This window comes from Battus philenor, unplaced genomic scaffold (genome assembly GCF_028537555.1).
Source record: "Battus philenor isolate CCGP_79_NKW_IND1 unplaced genomic scaffold, ilBatPhil1.0.hap1 SCAF_2, whole genome shotgun sequence".
NCBI lineage: Eukaryota > Metazoa > Arthropoda > Insecta > Lepidoptera > Papilionidae > Battus > Battus philenor.
Window position 1 is genome coordinate 3,368,274 of NW_027181682.1, and position 19,197 is coordinate 3,387,470.

At 32.7% G+C, this 19,197-nt stretch overlaps 2 protein-coding genes across 3 annotated transcripts in view; both read left to right on the forward strand.

Moving 5' to 3' along the window:
- LOC137922031 (endonuclease/exonuclease/phosphatase family domain-containing protein 1-like) overlaps nt 1–1,615 on the forward strand; it is a 43,215-nt gene extending 41,600 nt beyond the window's left edge. For both annotated transcript variants that reach the window (XM_068764869.1, XM_068764868.1), the window contains one exon: nt 46–1,615. In XM_068764869.1, the coding sequence (XP_068620970.1) occupies nt 46–281 (236 nt within the window). In that variant the 3' untranslated portion in view covers nt 282–1,615. The remainder of the gene's footprint in view (nt 1–45) is intronic.
- Nucleotides 1,616–15,580: 13,965 nt separating this feature from the next.
- On the forward strand, nt 15,581–18,387 carry LOC137922532 (uncharacterized). Its single transcript, XM_068765592.1, has 4 exons — nt 15,581–15,834; nt 16,433–16,527; nt 17,834–17,954; nt 18,213–18,387. The coding sequence occupies exons 1-4, from the start codon at nt 15,604–15,606 to the stop codon at nt 18,345–18,347; spliced, it is 582 nt and encodes a 193-aa protein (XP_068621693.1). The 5' UTR covers nt 15,581–15,603; the 3' UTR covers nt 18,348–18,387.
- The last annotated feature ends 810 nt before the right edge of the window (nt 18,388–19,197 follow it).

Sequence of the window (19,197 nt, forward strand, 5' to 3'; positions counted from 1 at the left end):
CCTTATAATATTAATGATATGAGTATTTAATTGTATTTGTTTCAGTATTGAAGAGCTGCGAATCGTTATTGGACGAATCGATTGTGACGACGGTGGACGCGAGCGTGGCGGGACAGAGCGCCATTTTGTGCGCAGGAAGCGTCTCCAACAGCAGCCTCAACGGACATTGCGGGGCAATAAAGTCTGGCCTAAGCCACCTCGCAATCCCTCGCGGCTGGTCTTGGGGCGGCCCCGCGTCTCCGTACTGTCCTATTTGGGTGGAGATGAACGTACCCGATTGACGAAAACCAACATACGGTTGCGGTAAAAGGAACTTTTCAAACGTCGTCACACTTTCGTTGCTTCTGGTTGCTTTAGTTCACATCGATTCGCAATATTCGAATTACAATTGAGGTTATGGCTAATGTCAAATTTTCGCGCCATTTTTAAGTATAACCTATACTTTTTTTTCTGTTTTAATTCATAAAATTTTATTATCGACCATAAACTATTAATTAAACATATTTATTTTAAATGTTACCTATTTATTTTAAAATATTATAAAGATTTGTTTTATTGTGTAAATAAATATATAAGTATAAAAATCTTGTATATATTTACTATTCATATTATGTAAATTGTAATTATTTTGTCATGAAATAAGTATTGTGCACCCCTTTTTAAATTGCAATAAATAAAATGCATTTACAAGGGCTCAAACTGGATGAGAAATATTTTCGTCCGATGAAATATAATATATCTAATGCAATGTGTATATTTATTTTTAATAGCTTTGTAATAAAATTCCAATTTTAGCAATTAATTCTTGTCTTCTATCTGTACACGTCAAATTAGTATGAACTTGAAATCGGTCCAATGTCTCGGAACATACCTCTTACATATCTATTATAATATTTGTAAATACAATTCACGTTTTTGTATTATATGAAGTGTTTTAAGAATAATTAGAAGTTTAAAATTTTGAGCATTTTCCTTAGCAAGGTATACAAGACAGAAAATTTATAAATTTATCTTTTCATTCTTTTTTGTGTTGATTTCATTTATAGTTTAAGATCAACGTGGCCAAATATCTATGCTGTGTCAATATCTACAATAGAAACTAGAATTTTCAAGTATTTACTTATATTTTGTCAATGGCAACACTGAATTTTTACTTATCAAGAGCTATTGTATATAGAAAATTCATAAAGGCTTTCTAGAATATATTTTTGTTTAACAAATTTGTGCATAATTTTATTGAAAAATGTTTGGTTTTGTAAATATATATAATAAAGACATATGTTTTAAAACAGATATATATTGCATTCTCTCCAAAACGTTTCCTTTGATTTCAACATCTTCCAATTCACGATCCTCCAAATATATTATTCGGCCGAAATAAATTTCGGTGTCAATTTGTATTTGGAAATCTTATTTTAATGTTGCCATTATTTACCATAGTTGTTTTAAGAAAAAAAAATATCTTCCCAAGTTATTTGTCATGTCCTTATTTATTAATGATTTATGAATTATCATCCTTTTAAAATGATTACCTTATATGTAAAATATTTCGATGTATTGGATAATTATTTATTTTTTAAAATTTTGAAATATTCCGATCTCTAGTGATGTGTCATTTAGATAGTCTATTAGTGTTACCAGATTATAAAAAAATATGTGAATAAACCGAGTACCTGATACAGAATACATGGTAATATGATCATATGAAACAAAAATTTAATATGTCATGTATAAATTGATTTAAAATAACTCAAGTTCATAAAATGTCTACTTAAATATTTTTGTAACAATATAAAAAAATTAATACGATCTCTTATTTACAAAGAATAGCAACGTCACTAGTAATGTTGTCTTTGGGTAAAAATTTACGTGTTTTTTTTACCATAGATCTTTAAAACATGGAAATGTCTATTATTCTTTTAACCTTTTATCGATAATTAATATAAAGGTTGTTTCCGTATGAATTATAAAATATATTTAAATTAAAAACTCTTATGATATTTAATCTATATTTATTGTAATATATATTTATTTAAAATTGTACAATTTAAAAATGCATTATTTCTGATTTTTATTTACTTTTTAGATAGTATCAATGATTTAGGGAAATGTCAACGCAAGTTCTATCTAAACATGTGATAGTAAAACTGTATTTATTTTTAGATAAACTTTTCCTTTATTGTATGTACTGTATCAATTATTGTTGTGTTAATTAATAAAATCTAAATAAATTATTCAAACTGGGTGTTTCATTATTTATTTGTACCCTATTTTGCCACGAAACCAGCTAAATTGTAAAAATGGATTTTTATGTTTACAAAAACATCAAACGATCTTATTGATCGTAGATATATGTGGTCTGTGTTGTTATGGAGTGTCTTTCTACTTCTCCACAACTATAACATCTTGCGAAGCATAGTAGTGTCAAAAATTAAATAGATTAAAAGTTGAAGGTCAATAAAAGTTGCAAGGTTGAATTAATGAACAGGTGGCCGCTGGAGCCTTAAGATTCTGAAGTGGAGACAACATACCGACAGACGCAGAGTAGAAGATCTATCCACAAGGCGGACAGAAGAACTTGTTAAGGTTTTTGGGGAATGTTTATATTAAGCAGTGGACGCCTTGCGGCTAAAATTATGATTAGTTAAAAATGTTTATAGAAGCATCTCAATCTTTTGGTCATAGCTGGTTGGATTCTAGAATAACTTTGGAGAGAGAAGTTGCTTTTCAAGTTACAATACGAGTTTTATATGAGATATGATACAAATATACACTATTAAGGTAGATGAAACAAAGTTAAGACCAGTTTCAGTTTTGACCAGTATTTTTTTTCACCGAGAAGCAATTATCTTATGGCGAAGTAATACGGCGTGTTTTGTTCTACAAAAAAATTTAATAGTATTATTTCTGTAACACTAGAAGATTGAATCCTGAACGACAATATGCTTTGAGCGAAGTCAGCTACCTTTGAAAAATCGTCCTTTGACATGCGACTCGCCTTCAAGTAGGCTTCCAATGGACGACATAATTCCTCTATCATTGCTACATAAGGAGTAATTTAAATATATTCGGAGCCTTCGCAGCGACTGCCGCCCACCTAAGTTTCGAAAGAATAAAAACCTAGATATTCTCGCTAAAGATGGACTCTAGTGTAAGGCTTGACCTTCGTAGCGAATTTTCGGAAACTGCAAATAATCAAAATACTTTTTTAACTTTCGCATTTCTAGCTTAAAGCTGTAAAGTTTAAATAGTATTGAATATGAATAAGACTATTTATCCAGTATTTATATACGTAGCCTATCGAGTGGTTTCGGGAATAAATATGACAACAGCATTTCTTGTTTTTGCTACGAATTTTACTAAACACTATATCTCCAACTATAGTATAAAGTCAAGCAAATTTTACATAACTAAACATAGACAAAAAATAGCAAACGTATTGCGTATAAAATGAAAACTAACTTTCCTGCGCACCGATAATAAAATTCAAATTCTGACAGTCGAACACATTCGAAGTGGCATTGACGTAAATATCTAATCCTTTGTTTATGCTTTACTACAATGCAGAACAAAATAGATCGCGCCGAATCCATGATATTTGATTACGGAACGACAAACAGAAATGATATTCGTGATATAACAGTAAAGGCAGTAGATCACAGAGCTAAAAGCACAGACAAAGAGTCGAGTGTAAATCGACGAGAACTCCACGAAGATCGACAGAAAGAATCTCTGGTGAGTTGTCAAATATAATCTTCTGACACGGTAGATCAGTTACGCGCAATTGAAAAGCGCGTTGTACGAGTATAACACGTTACACACAAATGATTCACTTTGAATTTTTCTCGTTCTTAAATCGAATTTATTTAATTTTATCAGAACACAATTAGCATTTGACAGTCGTTGTTTTAGCCGAGCGCGGTTTCGATCCACGGACCTTAGAGTTCTGCTTTGCGGGGTAAAAAAATGTGACTTGTTTTTTCATCAATTACAATTTCATTGTGTTATCTATGCTACATTACTATTTAACAAGAACACCCCGCCTACTTATGTTGCTATTATAATTTCAAGACGCTGTATGGCCGCCGGGATGCCTGGACCAAGCAATGGGCGTCCAATGTTTGAAAATGTAGGACAATATGCAGACGCGAAATTAAAACCACTTTTTCTATTGCATTTCCTGGCCATCTTTTTCGTTGGTCATAGATCAATGCTTGTCCAACTTTGCTTTAAAAGGATAAAGGTTACACTAGATTTTCACAGTACCTATTCTTTTTTAACGCTTTCTTGTTCGTGTTTGACCACCAACTCGCCTGATGAAAAGTGAAGATGTTGTCAAAAACCTTGGAGAGGCCTGTGGGTAATATTCTAGGGAAATAAGGAAACCAACAGATCTTTCCATACTCTGGCAGTGCGGATCAGATAAGTTGAATTGAAACACTTGGTACGCCTTCATAAAAACTCCGCAGTGTAAATGTGGTATTGGGTCGACTTCTAACTCGTTCTACAGAGAATCTGAAATAGTGGAATAAGGTCGTGAAGTTCCGCAACGAATTCTTCAAAATGAATTCTTTAAAAAAGTTAAGCAATGAATCTTAGGATTCTCAGTTAGGATTAGAGGTACATGGTGGTGTACTACTTCTTATATCCGAAAGTTATGTTCAATTATATGCTATATTCGGAGATATTTTTAGAGAAAAAAAGTAAAATTGTCTATTTCTGTAATAAATTCTTTCTGTTGATATTGAAGTGATTATAGTGATTAATTTAAATGTTTTAACCTTTATTACTTAGAATCAGGATGAAAATACACAAAGAGAGTTTGAGCATATTGCTCCGGTGCGATCACGCATTGTGATGGCTCCAGCGGTCGACATCGACCAAATCAAGGACCAAAGCGTCCGCCAGATCCTGTTACAGGACATGTACACGAGCAGCACCAAGCGCGCGTACGTATACGAAGCGACCTTGTGCGATGTGAAGTCTCCATTGACGTCGCGGTACGCGAGTGCCGATCCTGTAAGTACAGGCGTCGAAGTGAACTAAGAAAGATATCTATCGAATGATATTATCGATATATTCAATAGAACACCGATGGTTGTAAAAAATTGTAGGTTTTTATGTAAAAAAGCAGATACTTGAGGTATATTAGAAAATATAATGCGCATTGAAACTTGGAGCAAACAGTTAACTGTCAAATACTCGGTTTGAAATTTGTATCTGTTATTCATAGCTAAGACGGAACAACACGGACATGGCTTGTCTAATTACTCGTATGAAGCGACATTGGACGTGGCTCATCGCTCGTGCGGTCGGAAGGTTCTCGAATGACCACGAGCCGGTAGAAGCGGCGTGTTTAGGCCTCCCTTAGGTGGTCGGACGACATTGTTAAGATTGCAGGAAGTCAGGATGCAGGCAGTGAAAGACTGGCCATCGAAGCGATCTTTGACGAGGTCTGCAACATGCAGAGATATCGGTTGAAAAAAAAAGAAGACAGGACAGTAACTGCCGAGTGGTTGTCTATAATTTTGAACCAAACATAAGATATCCATTCCTTTTATGCAATTATTTTACTCCGGAATTATATTTTTTATTGTATCGATTGGCATAATAATACACAAGATATTTCTTTCCAACTTAGTCAATTGGATTTAATTTTAATTTATTTAAGATAAAGCATAGCTAATAAAACTATAGAAAACGATAATAAATAATTAAAAACGATCGAATCTTATTGTGTAATCATATGTTTACAGCTAGCTCTTCCAAAATACGTCCCGCCATTTGTGAGTGCAGAGTGGCGATTGGAGTCAGCGAAATGGGACAAGAGGCAAATGAGGGGTCACTGTATCGCCAACAAAGCGTTTTGGGCTAATCCTTAAGCTATAAGTGTAGAAAGTTTTCTATGTAATTCTAAAATATTCAATAATGGCAAAGTGATTACGGCTTTGCAAGAATCTCCTATGTTAAAAAATTAATGATTTTTTTGGTTACTGTAGAGAATATGATGTAACACTATTATGTACATACGTAACTTATTATAATACATTTAATGTGCTTTAGAAATGATTGAAATATGTTAAAATTATGTCTATTTAAAGAAAAATGTTTAATTAGTGTATTTTTATTAAGACGTTATGTCAATTTTAAATAAATATAAATAATTATTAATATAAATCATATAATAATTAAAAGAAATGTTGTAATTATTGTTATATATTATTATATGTAAGTTAAAACATGTGTTGTTTTTTTGAAGATTTATGTAATTAAGAATCTAGCAGTTTGAACATCGAATGTTTTTTAGTTCATAATACGGCAAACAGTATTATATATTGCATGAGAATAAATTGTTTAAGGTTCATTCTTTAGTGCTAGATTTATTTCTATTGGTGAAAAATATGAATGACTAATTGACAGACATTATCCACTCTGAGATATAGATAACCAAATTTAAAATCAAAATATCTTTATTCAAGTAGATATTTCATACGCTTCTCAAGCGTCGGTTATTTTAACACTAAGTAGTAAAGTACCTCCGGCTTGATCTGTTGAGAAAAGCTTGCCATTAACTAAAATTTAATTATTTTTGATGTATACTTACCTATAACTATTTCGAATTAAGTTCCACACATTTCGACAGTATAATAACAATTGAAAACTATAATAAGATTTATTTAATAACATACTTCTAATTTTAGATTTAAAACCAAGAAACGGAAGGTCTATGAAATATTGAGGAACTTTATTATATATGTATATATATATATATATTTATCTAATATATAAAATTCTCGTGTCACGGTGTTCGAACTTGAACTCCTCCGAACCGGCTTGACCGATTTTTACCTAATTTTATATGCGTATTCAGTAGGTCTGAGAATCGGCCACTATCTATTTTCCATACCCCTAAGTGATAAGGGTGGTCCACCCCTAAATTTTATTTATTTATTTTTTAAACAATTTTTTTTGTTTTTTATTTTATTATGATACAGCATACAAAAATACATACAACCCTATATTTTCACCCCTCTACGATCAACCCTTATTTTTTATTTGTTAATTAAATTTTTTTTCGCAAAATAACGTTCGCGGGATCAGCTAGTATATATATATATATATATATATATATATATATATATATATATAATTATAAGCCGTCACTCGCGGCTTCGCTAGCTTATTGGATGCACCCTTAACCTCACCTGCCGATGGAATTTCTCTGTTCGGAGAAAGTATTATTCATACCGAATTTTAAGTTATTAAGCCAAAGGTTTCCGGAGATATAACAAGTCAACAATTTAACTTAAATCTCTTATATATTTAGAATTAATAACATTTTATAAATAATATCTATGCTAGAGGCATTCTACTACAATGTAAGAGAAAAATCTTTGCCTATCAAAATGTATATTTCGATGAATGTTAATGCCAAATTGATTAAAAAGTAAACAAATGTCACACTAACAACTTCACCTTACATATATTATTTCGTATGTCGTTTTGATTTCTCAATCTAACACATTTATTATTTACAATACTAAAACATACCTGTTAAATAAACAATAGCTGAACGCAAAGAAAGGGTCAATTCTATGATTTTCGTATACGAAACTACAGCACAGGCCGAGTACAAGATACACGATCTTAAAGCGCATCCAAAGGCAATGTACAAAGATAAAAAAGGTTCGAAAGAGAGAGCCGAGCCCTGTGTTAAATATATCGAGTCGTTGTCGCCATGGGAGGGTCCTCCTCCGACTTTCGATTTGTTGTTACAGCGGAAACCGATACTTCGAACGAACCCTCATGTCATGCAGCGTTCCTACGTATGTACGCATTTATTGAAAGATAGTTTTCATCGTCATGACGTGAACTGGTTGATGCTCACTGCAAGGCTTAGGTCATTCCCATCATCACTACGGTGGCTGGTTTTCCCGCGACCTTTACTATGTTGTTGTCTACTTGGATGGGCATTACATACGCCATATTTACTGCAATGCACGCAGAACAAGTAAAACGACTAAAATTATTGAAAAAAATTGATTGCTTCTTTTCCATCTTGCAAAATCTTAAACATTCATCCTTTTACAAAAAACGAGAACTAAAGAATAAGAGCATTAATTTTAATGATTCAGGGAATCCAGGAGCAGGCCGGGCATTTGATCATTGTTTTGCGATTTGACGTTTGCACTCGATAAGCGAACGAACGAATGTTTGTGATTATTTTTAATTAAAAAGGTTTTCGAGAACTTATAGAAAGTTTTTGACAATATTTTAATTTGATTGAGGTGATTGGGGTGACGTTTATAAATTCTTTTATCATCCGTGTCCCTCATTGTAAGCATGCTTTTAAATTTATAATAAAATGCCAGACGATACAGATTGTGATATTACTTTTGCGCCACATGTTATGACGTATATATACGGTCATGATAGCGAAGGAATATTTTAATGTTAGATTCTTTACTGTCTTTTAGGAGAAGATTCAAGACCTAGAGTTGGACGAGGTGCGGAGGACCAGACCGCGGTTTGTAATAAGCCCGGCGGTTGCTATAGATGACGTTGATGATCCAAAGTAAGTGACAACAATTGTTACAATGTAATTATATGTTAATATAATATAACAAGCCTTCTTTTACCACAAATGTTTGTCAACTTCGTACAGATAATTTAATTTAGCCTGTGGTTTTTAAGGTAAAAGAAAGGGTTGATTAAATAGAATATTTCTAAATATGTCTCGCTAATTAAGAGAGCCGTTCTTGAGTTATTTATATAGTCACCAATGTTGTAAGTTAATATCACGAAAAAGCTGAAGAAAATTCCAAAGGATATGACTTTCGACAATTATTGCACTAAGGTACCACGGAAGCTGCCACGGTCTGAAAGAGCGGAGTATCTCTCCGACCCAAAATTGATGTTTCAGTAACGGAAGTATTGTACAACTATTAACATAATAATATACGTACAGGAGGCGAAAGATTTTAATAGAAAGTTCATACACATCGGATATGAAGAGCGCATACGTTGCGAGCAACGTGACTAGTGTCAAAGCACCGCTGAACGGAAAATATGCTCCGACACGACCGGTAATTATAGCGATTCTAATATATAGGATTATAAGTCTAAATAAAATGTTTCCAGCAAAAACCTGTGTTGTCGGAATACCTAAGAAAGACCAGTGTAAAGTCTAGCAGTGTACGAACTTTCATCGAACTTATTTTAAAATACACTTTTATATATCCTAAGGTTTTTTTTATAAATTTTATGACCCACGCCCGCCTCGCCTTTGGCCGCGTGACCCACGTTGCCTTTTATTAGTGTAATTTTATAAAATCTATTCTTAATAACTTTTAACGTACCAAAAAAATGTTTTAACTTTATGCTTATAAAAGCAATAGTTTGAATATATGCATTTTTTGATGACCTCCTCCTCGACCTACCATACGGTTGACATTTAAAACAAAGTACTCAACTCTACTACACTTTATTACTAGAAAGGAATATTTCGACCAAATTTGAAGACTCTTATTGTTCCAGAGATATCGTGCATAGTTTGGATATAAGTGGAAATCTATTATATAAGATTGCGATCTATGAATTCTAAGCCTATATATGTTACTGTAATTCAAAAAATATGATTTTTTATACTTTTTGAAATGATATATTTAATGAATTCGTATCTCGATTATTTTTCCATTTTAAAGAATGATTGTATTATATAATAGTTTTAATGAATGTATTTATTTTTTCAGATAACATTACCTAAGTTGACACAACCTTACGTGTCGCCGGAATGGCGTCGGGACACACTGACATGGGACGCGAAACAGTTGAGATCACATTGTGATTCCACAAAGGAATTTTGGTTACGTTATCGTTCCTGAATATTCTATTACACGGAAGGTGTAATAGGTATGTAAGTTTATAACAGGTTTATACAGTGTGATGGGAAATAGGTGTAAAAGCTGCCAAGGAGTGAATGTATAACTCATTTTTTTAGCAAAATCCTTTACATATTTCTATCACCTTGTAACATGATGATCACTCTAAAATTAGTAACATTGGTTAATTTTTTTTCATATTGGAATATGACAGGCCATCATTTAGCAGTACAAACTGCAAGGACATGTAGTAAAAAATAATTATTTTATTATTTTGTTATCAGATTTTTGAAAACGCTTTTTTCCTAACATATCATATTTAGGTTCAATTTATATTTCTGAAACCGTTGATTATTGGAGAGATTTCAATCGACAGCAAATGAGCACACATTTAAGATTTTACAGCCATAATGAAACACTCTGTATATAATCATTCATTTATACCAAAATTGTCTTGAAGCGAAAAGCTACATTACATTATGTATAGTAAAAGGTCATCAATTGATGACCAGACATGTGGGCCTTAGTAGTTACAGGCACAAAGCATTCGTTGCGTTAGTGATTGTTAGAATCAAACTTGTACATTATCATTTTTCAAAATTTTCCCCTTTGTGAAAAGGGTATAAAATGAATGGCTAAGGACAGCTGAAAAACTCTTAACGATGATTTTCATTTTTTCTTACTTTATACATTTTCATATGCTATATTTTACGGAACAGTAACCCAGGCGGTAGAGAACTGAGACTTGCAGTCTTAGGTCGCGGGTTCAATTCTTAAGATACAATCTTATATAATTCACACTTTGTGCATTATTTATATAAGATTGTAGTATTTCCACTCATAGTATATATCTTTGAAGATGGCCGGGGCAGTGGGCGCCAATGGGCCGAAATGACTACATTTTCGAATTTGTGGACTGTACTTGAATGAAAACTTATACATTATATATTTTAGTTCAAAGAGCAGAAATCGACTAATGATACTTTTTAATATTATTTCCAGAAAAGAAACAAAAAGACGTATAAAAGGCATAATTAAAAGCATGTGTCAGACTCGACTTTGATTATAAGATATAATAGTTTTAATTTGAAAAAAAAATTATTGATACAGATATATTTTACTATAGATAATTAATTTTAGATATTAGACATTTTAGATATATAATCTATAGACATGTTTATTACTACTTATAAAATAATTTTTAAGCATTTTTGTCGTTGTGGAGAGTTTGTTCGTATTTATTTGATAATACTATTATTAGAAATAAATATTTGAAATAATTGTTAATTTGTTTTATTTCCTTGGGTGTTTAGTGAGGTTTATTTACCACTAATGCTATTTTTACGTAATAATAAACCTTAAATTTTCTTAAATTTTGTCTAGTGCAATCTTTAAGTCATTTTTTTACAGTATAAAAGCATTTTTGATTGATTTCAACGTGGTTTGTACTGAACACAAAATGAACGTAAAACTATAGTGTATAAAAAGATTTTTTAATCTTATGGTTATGTTTATACGGGTATATAAAATTATTACAAAGCAAGTTTAAACTTTTTAAATTATTTTTAAATGACCTATTTTTTAAATTAATTTTTGGAATCTAAGACAAGTTTAAAATAAACTAAATCTTTTCTGTGGGTTTTTTATGTAAAGAAATACATAAAATACTTGTATACTTGTAAAAATAAACTAAAAAGCAAGATCTAAATAAAAATTAAAATCGAAAAATTTAACGGAACAGATGTGATAAAAAATAAGCACTTATAATATGTGGACATTTTAATAATAACTGCGTTTAATAGAATATTGAAAGTCCACAAAACATTAAAAATTTAAAAAAAAATGACATTTTACCAAAATGAAGTTTATTTTGTAGTCATTTTTAACGTTTACCACTAAAGCTTTTTATAAACATTTATTTTTGATTTTTCTTTAATTTTTTTAACAAAATATTTATTATGAGTATTCAGCAGGACGATATTGATGAGATAATATGCGATTATAAAAAAAATAACCACATATGTGAAAGACATCGAAAGGTTGATCCAGTGATAGATACGGCACTAAAGAATACTGACTTTAATGGTACAAATAAATACTCAATAAAATATGTATACACAATGGGTGATTGGAAAACCAGGCCAGTGCCCTTCAATCTGATGATTGAACCAAAAGAAATCATACGAACAAACCCACATGACGATATTCCATCCGGCATAGTAAGTATATAAATTGATTCAACCTCATTTTGGATAAAGAATGTTAGAAAATTAAATAAGCGTTCAGTTTGATAAGTTTAAATTCGTAAAAGTGATCATTAAACGAATTCAACTCGGAGGATCAACGTTCTAGAAGCTTCTCTGAACTAAATAGCTTCTAAACATCTCTTGTTCAAAATACCGCAATGTCTGACGACGAAGGTCTTTGACCAATGTGTGTTGCCAGTGTTGACAATCAGATTTGAAACCGAGGCCTCATATTAAAGCTCTAAGTTACTCAGGGAGCAATGGAGAGAGCTATGTGCAAAGGGTGGGGTACATTGTTCGTACAATCGCTGGCCGTTGGAACCGAAAGGTTTTTGAGTGGCAACCACAAGTTTATAGACGCGGCGTAAGATATTTAACTTTTTGATATGCCCGCGGACTGACCGACTGTTGGAACCGGTGTTTAAACAGTGATTAAATTTTCGTAAATATAAAAATTCTTCAACTGTAGATCGCTGCGCTATCTAGGGACTAAAACAGTCGAAACTAAAGTCATCGAGCTTGGTTACCAATAACAAAGGTTCAAGCAAATGCTGTTTAGATCTTTTTAATCTAATGGCATTCCATATGGATCACCCATTAGGTTTAATTCGCAATTCAATCAAGATACTTACAGTACAATTCAATTATATATTCCGCCTAATTGAGAGGACAGCAAACTCTTGAGAAATTCAAATGAACCCTCCGCTAATTGGGTGCGAAGGTTTAGATGAGACTTCGGCTTGGGCGATTATTTAGAATTCTTAACTACACCATCGATTGTTTCTAATTGTTGGACTATTTTCAATGGTATAGAAAACACATTTACTTCAAAGTATAAAAATAACGCATTCGTTCAATGTTCTTATAGGAGAATGCTACTGATTTAGAGTTAGATGAAGTGAGAAGAACCAGGCCGCGCCTTGTCATGACTCCCGCCGTCAGCATGGATGATGTCGATGACGAGTAAATATTAAATTCACACTTTTTCATTGTAATTTCTCTAATGTCAGAATACGCGTGTATTCTGACATTCCGTACATTGGCAAACATACAAGCCGTAATCGACTTTGCGTGCCCAATAGCGATTGGGGAATTTGAGATATTTCTCGATTTAATATTATTCGTCACATTGTTTTATATATATATATATATATATATATATATATATATATATATATATATATATATATATATATACATATCCTACCATCCTTAATCGCATTCTTATATGTGTTGTATTGTCATTTGCCTATACTTATGGAAAAAAAGAGTTTTTAACAACGCGTGTTGCAGACTATTTATTTTAGTGCCATTAAAAAGTGTTGTATTTAATTATATCGTATTATAAGGTCTGTTTAGTATTAAGGTATAATAACAGGTGTAGATATTAAATATTTCATACTTAAATTAGTAAATGAAGATAGCATTAGCCATATTTGTGATTTATATATTTATAATGATAATAAAAATTTGTTCAGTTGTTGTACACTTTAAAAGTAAAGAGACGTAATTGAGTATTCAATAGATTTGCTGTGGGGGTTTCAAGTCCATCGTATTGTAGGAAGAGCGGTGTTACACCGTGCGCCGGTCATCAGCCCCGAGAGGAGCCAGATACTGTGCTTGGGGCTGACGACCCGCGCAGGTTTAGTGAGACTTCCTTGCAATATATTAGCGTTACCGTTCATCAACTAGTCTATACACTTTTAATAATATATTCTAAACATTTTTATTTATACGATTATTTCAATGATTTCAGTAAAAGGCAGATACTTTTAAAGAACAGTTATACCACACAAATGATGCGAGAATTCGGAGACAGAGGACGCCGGTCAAACGTCACAGCGCCTTTACGAGGGAAATACGCGCCTGCCATGCCGGTATATACGCTTTCACTAATATAGAATTTAATAAATGTCGGCTTAAACAAAGAAAAATTTTATTTCAAATTATATATCAACTTAAAAATTAATTTTCATAAGATAATTTCTAGATTAAGTTTTTAAGAATCAGAAACGTGGAGATCCACAAAAGAACCTAGATCAACGGCCTAGCTTGAACAACTGCTCCTCTGAAGTGGCGGTGGGTAGGGACGCCTTTTGGGGTCGAAAGGTTCTGTTAATGGCGACCACGAGTCGGTGGGTTAGACGTGGGCAAGCCCCCCATTAAGTGGATAAAAGACAAAGTCAAAATCGCGGAAAATCTCGGGTACGAGCAGCGCAAGAACATGACGATAATTATTTTTTATTTACAGATAACACTGCCGAAGTACAAGCCACATTATGTCTCGAGGGAATGGCGTAAACAATCCGTATCGTGGGACCGGCGACAGTTACGGGGATACTTCGAGCCAACTAGAAAATTTTGGCTTGACAGAAAACATAAAACACATCTCTAAATAAATCCTGTATAAAACCTTTGTCGTTTTAATTGCCTGCATTCGCATCTGTGTTCTAAAATAGACACACGAGTCATTTTTTCTACTGTACAAATTAAAAAAAAAATTTTGACATCTTTACAATTGATATACTAACACAATTGTTTAAAATCAATAGACGTTTTATGAGTTTAATTCTAAATAAGTGGACCGATTTATTTATAACATTAATAAACTATGGTTATTGTACTGTGACGTCATAACGTAAAAATCCTTTATTTATTTTTGACTTCTGAAATTTATAAGCGACGATCAACTGATGCATGTCAATTCAATTCAAAAGAAACAAATCGATGTTTTTTTTTTGAATTGAACCCATTTGGAACAATTTTAAAATCGATTTGAATCTCCTACGTGTGGCCATGACCATTCATTAATAAAAAAAAATTGACACCTATTTTACGTCAGCTTTTCTCAATTCTCGTCAGAGTGGTCGTGGTTACCGCGTGGTTGGTCGGTTCTGGAGTCCCCGCTGCTTTCGCTATACGTCGCCATGTAACTCGAGTGTTTGGCGGAGGAGGGAGAGGGATTTAAAAGTTCCTAAACGCCCCAGGCATGTACATATTATCATATATTTGTCATAATTACGCAAATCACACCAGTTTTCCGGGGCTATGAATAAAAATCAAAAAATTAGATTGATAAATTTCAATGTATTGAATCTTTATTGTATTAATCTTGGATATTTATCCGAAAAATAGAAGGTATGATCATATTAACAAATGACTAAACTTGCGAACCCCGGAGTAAAAGATTAGTTTCTATTACTTTATTTAAAGCTAGTTTATTCAAATTGGCATCTATTGAATTTTAAGTTCTTCTAAACTTGTTACAATTACTTATAATATCTGTCGCCGCAGAAAAATTTACTCAAAATTAATAAAAAAAAACATTTTTGACAATACATTATTAAAATGGTGAACATTTTAGACTTTCAATAGTCGTTTATAATTGCGTTTTTTGAGTTGATTATTTTTAATTTTGTTATTACTTTATAATAAATAAATATAAAATGTCTGACAGGGATCTGAATGTCGAATCAATGGTTTTTGATAATTATACAACCTATAAAACTGAATTTCGGGGAGGCGATATTAAGCCACCGGTTAAAACTTTATACAAAGGTAAAAAGCGTTCGACTAAGAATGCGGAATTTCACGGGAGGTACATACACACAATGATGTACTGGACGAAGGATCCAGCACCTTTTCATATCATGATCGATCGAAAGCAAATCGTCCGAACGAATCCACATGAGATACAGGCCGTCTACGTAAGTGCTTATTTGTTTTTTGATTTTTACTTATGACCACGCAAAGCATTTGACCACCTTTGTTTCGCCTGACGTTAAGTGATCTCGAGGTCTACGATGATACATGCTTGCCTAGAAGATGCCTATTCACTCTTGACTTGAAGACTTAAGTTATAGTTGGGGAAAAGGTTGTTCTAAACCTTAACCTAAAACGCTTAGTGCAGGTGGAAGGGACTTAAACGGTGCATGGGTGTCGTGCATCAGTGCGTTTTTTGTCCGATGGAAGAACGGAGAAGAATTCATTGATGTAACTCCGACGCAAATTCTCCAAAATGACATTTTAAAAATTTATATATTTATTGGTCTAGTCATAAGCAGCGCTGTTCGTCGTATTGAAAGATGGGTTAGTACCGACTTGTGAATGGTTAACATTTATTGCATTACCTATTTCACTCAATGGTACTAATAACGATATAAAAGTACGTGTATTGTGATGTCATTCGATAGACACTCACTGCAAGGTATAGGCCTTTTCAAATCCAGCGGCTTCGAGCTTTAGGCCTACCCACGTCACGTCTACCAGCTGGTGGGCAAGTGTAAACTATGTAATATTTCACAGGAGAAGCCCCCGGATTTAGAGCTAGACGAAGTTCGCAGGACCAGGCCGCGTCTCATTATGACTCCAGCCGTGAGCATGGACGACGTCGAAGACTCGTAAAACTAATTATTTATACTTAGTTTAGTATACGTAGTTCTTAATACGACTTCGTTTCAATTTAATTCATATGTCAAACTTGATATATTATAAACAACCTGAATTGCCATGTACCACAAATCATTAATAAAATCATTAATGAATATCATGTGACAAAATAAAGTAGCCCGATAATATTTATGGCGGTGAATCTGAGTTTTTGTTTTTAACTGTTTTTATATTTTGCAGAAATACCAGACACTATGACAGATTACGGATTGTTGTCTGTTGTCATTTTTCTTGTTAGTTTCTTAACAGTTTATTTATTGTTTTTTTATTGTTGTTATTAAGCCAGAATAATTTTTATTCTGAATGAGTAATCCTGAGTCCGGTATGAGTTGGGACAGGTAGTTCCTTTTTTTAATTATCAAAGTAAATAATTAAGTTTTGTATATAATGCTCTAGTCTGGGAGGACCGACAACATAATTAAGGTCGCAAGAAATCGCTTGAAGCAGGCAACGCGAAACTCGTCATCGAGGTTATATCTGGAGCAAGTCTATATCTTACAGTGGACATTTAATGGAATCAGGCCTTACCTTGCGGAAGTCCATCCTAAGTAAGAAAAAGACCAATATTTAGCCACTTCCACACATGCAGTGGTAGTCGTGCAACAAAGTACACCGCCCGCCAGCCCGCTGATAAATGCACATGCGGCAAACAACGCGAATCACACAACCACCGCCACCGTCAAATTACTCAACACGTGTTTCACCCCTCCATGGGGCATTTTCAGGAGTTATGATACACCGATTAGTGCCTCTGTGATCTGTGTTTGTGACTGCGTTTGGCTCTAATCGGTGTAACACGGCGGAAGTGTCTTGATATTGGTCTTTGTCTTACTTACAGTGGGCATCTGTCGGCTGCCATGATGATGATAATATAATACTTCATCTTTCTTCCTGCCTAATTCTAAATTTAGAGATGGAATCTGCCTCCCAAAACCAATGCTGCTACATTATTATTACAAAATAAAATGTTTAGCACACTTTATTATATCAAGTTTGACGTTTGAAACTTATTTATATTTGGATAAGTAAATAAACCTATGAAATAAAGCACAAGTAGAATATCTTAAGGATAAATGCTGACACTTTATTGTACAGGAGCATTAAGAAGGAAGCTTACTTTTTGATTCTGGTCTTAAAACTTTAATATTAATAAATATAAAAAATATCGATATAGTGATAACGTTTTTATTATATTTTAATATATAAAAAAAAATAAAAAAATTAACAAGTGTAACAAATGATTTTTAAAAATTACAGCCAGCGATTTATTCTACTAAAGAACAACTACACATCACAGATGAAGTACGAATTTAAAGACAGTGGGGATTTGTCGAAACTGAAAGCGCCATTGCGCGGGAAATATGCGCCGGCATCGCCGGTAATGCCCTTTTTTAAAATATTTTGCTATAAAAATTAAAAACATTATTTAATGGTCAGTAAGATTTTATCTATAATTAAAGGATTACCCAAAAAAAACTGACATCCACATCCTAATTATAACTTCATGTTGAATCGACGGCATTGACAAACTTCGATGCTCTTTGAACTATATACATAATAAAGATTTTGATAAAATGAATTCCTATTAGGAGGTTAATAGTAGATTTACTAGTTTAAATTCTATTTGAATCGACAGATCGTTTTTGAAAAATACAAGCAGCCATCAGTGTCTCCTGAGTGGCGGATGGAGTCGGTATCTTGGGACCGCCGCCAGCTCCGTTCTTGCTGCGACGCAACCAAGGTCTTTTGGCTTCACTATAGAAGCAAGTGAAGTCCTTCTAGATTTGTTAATAAACATTAAGTTTACAGCTGTGAGATTTCTTTATATATTTTTATTATAACACTAATTCCCTGATAATATATATTTAAAAAAGATTCAATTTTCATTTGTCACATTATCGTCGCTAATTATAAAAATAGATCCTTATTTTCTTTACTCACGCCATTACTTTACAAGATTTTTATGTTTTATGATATTTGTGAAAGGTTATTAAGAAAAAAAAAAGTAAATTTAATTTGATGTTGTAAAAAATGTAATGGCCATTGAAACTACGCATTTGACAGTTCGTTTTGAACTACCGAGTGTTTGACGCTTCAAAATTATACTCTCGTTTAGCAACTACACTATTCAAGTATTTATCCAAATAAATAAATAAATTTTGTGAAAAATTACTTCTCATTTAATCAATAAATAGTGTGATCACTTTATTTTGTATAGGAATATAGCAGTCTTATAACTTACGGCACAGAAGTCTGTCAGGACGGATTATTACAGAGTACACGAAAAAAATCCTGAAAAATCAGTCTACTTGATCATATATAACGCCGACCTTAATGTATCTTGTCACTAATTACATATATATCAAAATATATGATGTCCACTGACCACACAACATAACACATAGTTCACAATATTATTACACGAGAACTAAATAATAGCTAACCTATAAAGCCATTAACACGTGAACAATCATAAAAATAAAACCAAAAAAATTTAATCATCTTTTTAATGTCACAAAGTAATTTTACAGTACGTATTAAATATTCCACATTAATCCAAATGAATTCAAAATTACATAACTGTATTATAAACAACTACATCAAAATAATATAACCTCATT